At 44.1% G+C, this 6000-nt stretch overlaps 1 protein-coding gene across 7 annotated transcripts in view; it reads left to right on the top strand.

Moving 5' to 3' along the window:
• SUSD1 (sushi domain containing 1) overlaps positions 1 to 6000 on the top strand; it is a 46960-nt gene that overhangs the window by 4323 nt on the left and 36637 nt on the right. For 2 of the 7 annotated variants that reach the window (XR_006013943.1, XR_006013944.1), the window contains exons 1-4: positions 68 to 354; positions 2207 to 2338; positions 3814 to 3969; positions 4614 to 4766. Coding sequence is in view for 5 of the 7 variants with exons in the window: in XM_042015287.1 (XP_041871221.1) it covers positions 264 to 354; positions 2207 to 2338; positions 3814 to 3969; positions 4614 to 4766 (532 nt within the window). In the remaining 2 variants the exon portion in view is untranslated. Of the gene's footprint in view, positions 1 to 67; positions 355 to 2206; positions 2339 to 3813; positions 3970 to 4613; positions 4767 to 6000 lie in introns of those variants that run through there. The other 5 variants (XM_042015287.1, XM_042015286.1, XM_042015283.1 and 2 more) reach the window with 4 other exon arrangements.

The following is a 6000-nucleotide window of genomic DNA, read 5'->3' as shown; positions in this document are numbered from 1 at the left end:
AGAACAGAGAGGGTTTTGCGGACAGTGGGGCCGGGAAGGAAAGGGGCCTCGCTGAGGGCGAAAGCCGGGGGGGCCGAGGGCGCGGTGGAGGCGATAAGGGCGTCCCGCCCGCCGGGAGACAGCGCCAGCCGCCCTCAGTCCGGGCCGCGGGCTCTGCCCTACCCTCGGGCTCTGCCCTGTCCGCGGCTCCCCTCCCTCCCTCCGCCCCCAGGGACGATGCAGAGGCCCCGGGGCTGTGCGGCACCGAGGGGCGCGGCGGGAACATGAGCTCGGCGGGCGGCCGGGCCCCCGGGCCGCTCCTGCTGCTGCTGCTGCTGCTGCCGGCGCTGCCGCGGTGCGCGGGGCGGCGGCGGGGTAAGTGCGACCGGGCCGGGGGACTGCGAGCTGGGCGTCAAGCGCCCGCCGGTGGTGGCCGGACAGCCCTTGGTGGTGGTGGCAGAGGCAGCCCGAGGTGATGATGGTGGAGGCAGCCCACGCTGGTGGCAGAGCATTCCTTGGTGGTGGTGTTGGGGACAGACCGTGCTGGTGGTGCCGAAGCATCCCATGGTGATGATGGCGAAGCATCATCCCATGGTGATGGTGGCGGAGCAGCCCGTAGTGGTGGTGATGGAGGTCCCCGTGGCGTTGGTGGCGGAGGTGTCTCCTCGACACCTGCTGACGGCAGTGGTGGCAGCGACCCCGTGTCCTGCCGGGCTGAGAAGGCCTTGCCATGGCAGGAGCCGCAACTGAGGAAGCGCATGCGTAGGACCAAAACAGTGAGGTGACCGTAGTGCTGGCATAATAAATTGTATGTTGTGAAGGACAAATAAATCATAAAGTTTCAGCTGTAGTAGTAAGGGGAGGCAGGGGATGGAAACACTTTTTTTAATCTCCTGAAGCATCAGTCTGAGGAGGATACTCCCCTATCTTATCAGAGGATTGAGGTATCACGAGAAAGTTCTCTCTATGGCTGTTTGTAAATTTAATTTTCTGATCTATGTTGGCTGCCATTGCATGCTGACAGTTTTTGTTTCCTGTTCTTATCCGAAACACACACACACACAAATATATAAAAACATGGATAATTAGGAGTAGGAATCGATGATGCTTCCCATAGGCTAGGGCACTCATAAATGCGCTGTAAAACTGAAACCCTGTGCATGTGGAAGGGCAGGTTTACCACAGTGATAAATTTGTTGCCTAAAAACAGCTAGAGTGTTCAGCTGCCTTCTTCATCCAGTTATGGTTATGTATTCAGGCATTGTAGAGTCGTCAAAATTTTGTCAGAGATGTTAAACATACAGTGATGTTAGTACTCTTATCCGTTTAAGCTATCTTAGAAAAGTAAAAAATTCCATACTTCTGTGTCAAGCACCATGAGACATCAGCTTGTGCAGTATTAGTTCTTTCTTTTAAAATGTAAAAACATGTAGGCATATGCATGCTTTGTCTACATTAAACCCATCCATTTTGACGTTTGTCATTTGGAAGGCGAGGGTATGTGTGATAACAAGGAGAGCTTACCAAAAAAATTGAGGAAAGTGAACAAAATGCCCTGACAATATGAGTACAAAGAGGAGAATAAATTTATGTTTTATCATAATTTCATGTATATTTGCAGCCTTGTCAGATTATAGTAAATTAGTTTATATGTTGTATGCTTCTAAACCACTTTTAATAAAAATTAATTTCTAAAATTACTTTACGTAATTTTACTCCTGGCAGTATTCACAACATTCTTATGAATAACATTTTTACCATATACATGTGGATGACATATGATACAAAGAGATTGATAAGTATCCCAAATGTCTATGTGTAAATAATAGGAAAAAACCCAACAAAACAGAAGAAACAAAAATAAAGACAAAAGAGAAACAAATGGATATGGACAAAAGATTAATAATATTGCATAGAGCTACTTATTATATGCCTTCTAAACCCTTCTGACTGTTGAAAAGCTCTTTTCCTTGTTGTCAGAGAAGAGAAGGATGGACAAAAATGCTCAGTGTAGTTACTTGTTTAATGTTCTCTGTTCAGTTTTCATCTTTAGTCTTTTAATACAATAGCTGTGGTTTTCCTCTAAGTTTGAAAATGAGGTGGGAGGAGGTAGTAGTCTATTCTGTGTTTTAATCTGGATTTTATCTCTACTTTAAATTCTCTGCCAGTTGCCCTACCATGCCACCTGTAAGGTACTTAAAAAAAAAGTGTCTTTTTGTCCTTAAAGGTATTGTGAACAGATCAGTTCCTGATGTCTGTGCAACTTGCCACATTCATGCAACGTGTCAGCAAAGTGGAGGAAAAAGTGTTTGTATCTGCAATTATGGATTTGTAGGCAATGGAAGAACCCACTGTCAAGGTAGGCTGCCTGTCTATGAAATGGAAAGAAACTCTGTAAATTCCTAAAGTGCTCTTTTTCAAGTAATGTTAATGAATTCTTCAAAGCATGCTAAAATCTTTGTTGTTTCCTGGCAGAATTTCCCAAACATGGAATATGTGTGGATTGTTTTTTCTTACCAAAAGACTTCTACATGTTCAGAAATGTTGTTTAACATTGTTTTGTTACTGTGCCTGATAGTGTCCTTCTAAGACCATCTCATACATGATGAATCAATGTGAATCAAAGAACAATGTCAAATGCTGTGTCTCAGTGTATGTAATAGCTTACCGGTGCTTAAAGGGGGTGGTCCTTCACTGGTGATCTTTTCCTCTCCATCTCTTACCCTTCTTTCACAAAGCACTGGCAGCTGCTGGCCCCTGCACAGAGTTCAGCTCTCTCATTGTAGGAAAAACATAGAATCACAGAATGCTTTAAGTTGAAAGGGACCTTAAAAAATCACACAATTCCAACCCCCTTGCCATGGCCAGGGACAGCTTCCACTAGAGCAAGTTGCTCAGAGCTCCATCCAAGCTGACCTTGGACACTTTCAGTCATGGGGCATTGGGGCATCCACTACTTCTCTGAGCAACCTGTTCCAGTGCCTCACTACCCCTACAATGAAGAATTTCTTCATAATACCAAATCTAAACCCACCCTCTTTCAGTTTGAAGCAATTCCCCCTTGTCCTATCACTACACGGTGTTGTCCAAAGTCCCTCTCCAGCTTTCTTGTAAGTCCTCTTTAGGTACTGGAAGGCCACAATAATGGCTTCTCAGAGCCTTCTCTTTTCTAGACTCAGAAATCCCCAACCATTTCAGCCTTTCCTTGTGGGAGAGGTGCTCCAGCCCCCACTCATCTTCATGGCCTCCACTGGATTTGCCTCAGCAGGGCCATGTCCTTCCTGTGCTGGGACCCCAGAGCTGGATGCAGTGTTCCAGGTGGGGTCTCACCAAGGCAGAGCAGAGGGGCAGAATCCCCTTCCTTCGCTGCTGCCCACGCTGCTTTGGATGCAGCCCAGGGCACGTTTGGCTTTCTGGGCTGTGGGTGCTCATGGCTGGGTCATGCCCAGCCTCTCATCCACCACCACCCCCAAGTCCTTCTCACAGGGCTCTCTTGATCTATTCTCCACCCAGACTGTGCTTGGGATTGTCCCCACCCAGGTGTTCCATGAAATGCATGCCATAAGGAAGAGCAGAAGGAGAGAGCAGGGTCCTCTGGTTTCAGCAGCTCTTGGACTCTTAGATCAACTTAAGCTGTGTCACAAAACTGTACTCTCATTTTTGTCCAGGGACAACAATTTCTGTTGGTCTTCAGCTTACTAGCAGTGTTTACATCCCATATAATTTATAAAGGAAATCAGTAAGGAGAAGTCTGGTTACTTGAGCATGAGTGAGGAGAGGAGGATACCCCACTTTTCTTAATCTCTCTCTGATGTTTTTTAAATGTACTGACAGATAAAGATGAATGCCAGATTGGAGCCAGCAAAATCTGTGGAAATCATACACTGTGTCATAATACACATGGAAGTTTTTACTGTGTTTGCCTTGATGGATACCGAGCCTCCAACAACAACAAGACATTTATTCCCAATGATGGCACGAACTGTACAGGTAGACATCACAAAGAATCCTGAGCATGATGAATTCAAAACCTAATTTTCTACTGCACAGATATTTATTTTTTTTCCCATCACTGTAGAATTTATTTTCTAACACTACATTAGAGAACTTTCTGTTGTCAATGCACTCGTTTGACATCCAGGTTCGTAACAGCTATGAATTAGTTCCATTTTGAATTCTGCTATGTCACAAATCATTGTTTCACAGTCTCATTCAAACAATGATCTTTTCAGAAGCAGCAGCAGCAGCTAGATTAAAGAAATAGGATGATTCCCCAGAATGTAATATTTGTGTTTAGTGTACTCAGTTCCTTGCTAAAGTGATGATCTGTTGTAACTGTTCAAGATATGTGCAAATACAGGATTTTTCTGGAATTGTTTGAGCAGAAGATAATATTGGAAGCTATTTGTCAAGTAAACCAGCAATAATTCTAAAGATAGCTAGCTACAAAATTGCAACAATCCTCTTTCCAGATGCTTGAAGATGAGACAATGATAAGCTCCTTTGTTATCCCAGAAGAGCCGTGAGATGCTGGGTAGAACTCTTCATGGAAGAGTTAAGCTTGGGCCCCATATTAATTACCTAAAACAAAAAACCCTGTTATGAAGTGATTCTATTTTCCCCTGAATTTTTAGATATAGATGAATGTGAGGAATCTGGGCTGTGTGGTCACAATGCAAGATGTGTGAATACTGAAGGAAGCTACATGTGTTACTGCAATGATGGTTATAAATTAGAAAATGGAGAGCGTTCTTTTCATCAAGATGGAAACATAGTTTCATGCAAAGGTGAGAGTCTTTGGATGCTGTTTTTGCTAGCAGACAAAAACATGTGTTGCACCATAGTGTAGTGCCTGTTCTGGCCTGCACTTCTCCAGGGCAGAAACCCTGTGTCTGGACTTTGCTTGCTGTATGATTTTTTTTTTTCTCCTCTTGTATTTGGTTTGTCCCAGTGATGTCAGGATCCTAGAGTTAACACCAGATATTCCTTCAGGTTCTCAGCTGTGCTTCAGAGGTGCAGGGTCCGAGAGGCTTATAATGCTATGAAAGTAACATAGTTACTTTCTGAGTGAAAAGGAAGTGTGTTGTAATCCAGTTGTTTATATAATCACACTGCATAAAGGGGAAGAGAAGAGCGACTAAATAGCTGATAAGAGAGGTTAATTGAATGAAACAAGCCTAGGGGAGAGGAATAATAAAATAACAATTCAGCAATTTATTACATACTGTGCCTCCTGCATAAATTAATGGTTCAGTTTATGTTGCCATAACAAAAAAACCTCAACCAAACCCATGTTTTCAATTTGAAAATCTGTCTTTAGTGTCAGTTTTCACAGATGCAAACTGCTAGCAGTGTAGGCTGTAGATATCAGAGTATGTAATGAACTCAGGTGTCCCAGGTGGAAGGAGCTGTCTAGATTATATTCAGCTTTTATTTCCGATTTATTGCCAGAACCATCAGTAAAGCTCACAGCCTGTAATTGCTCAGTTTTTCTGACTGGAGTGCTCCACTTTGTTTGTCAGAATTGCTGATAACCCTGCTTCTTATCTCACTGACTTGCCTCTCTATATTCTGTGGTGAAGTAGAGTGTCTGTACCGATTGTATTTCTTGCAGAGTTGCACAAGGGAGCCCTGTCCAAGCAGATGTGCTGGAGGAGTGGAGCTTTTGTATGCAGGCTGTTTCAATGAGATGAAGGATTTGAGGGGCAGAGCATTTCTTTTCAATTTATCTGCTGAAAAGTGCTTCACTTTGCTCATCCACAGGGAAATAAAGCTGTGCATTGGGACCTGAAACTTTCCTCTGATGCTGAAGTATCATTCAGCCATTGCTGTAACAAGACTGGCCCATGCAAAGCAACATCACATTGCAGTGTTTCATCTTGGTGTTGTGAATGGCTCCAGCTGTATGTTAGTAAAGGTGTAGCTCAATAACTGCTTCCCTGTATTCCTCCAACTGTGGCTGGGACAATTCTTCAACTTTAATATTCTACCTCTTTGGCAACCCCTCAGATTCATCAGAAC

Source organism: Corvus kubaryi, unplaced genomic scaffold, assembly GCF_017639235.1.
Source record: "Corvus kubaryi isolate FWS band 111438036 unplaced genomic scaffold, C.kubaryi_AGA036_p1.0 split3-37296, whole genome shotgun sequence".
NCBI lineage: Eukaryota > Metazoa > Chordata > Aves > Passeriformes > Corvidae > Corvus > Corvus kubaryi.
This window is presented reverse-complemented; position numbering and strand designations above follow the sequence as displayed.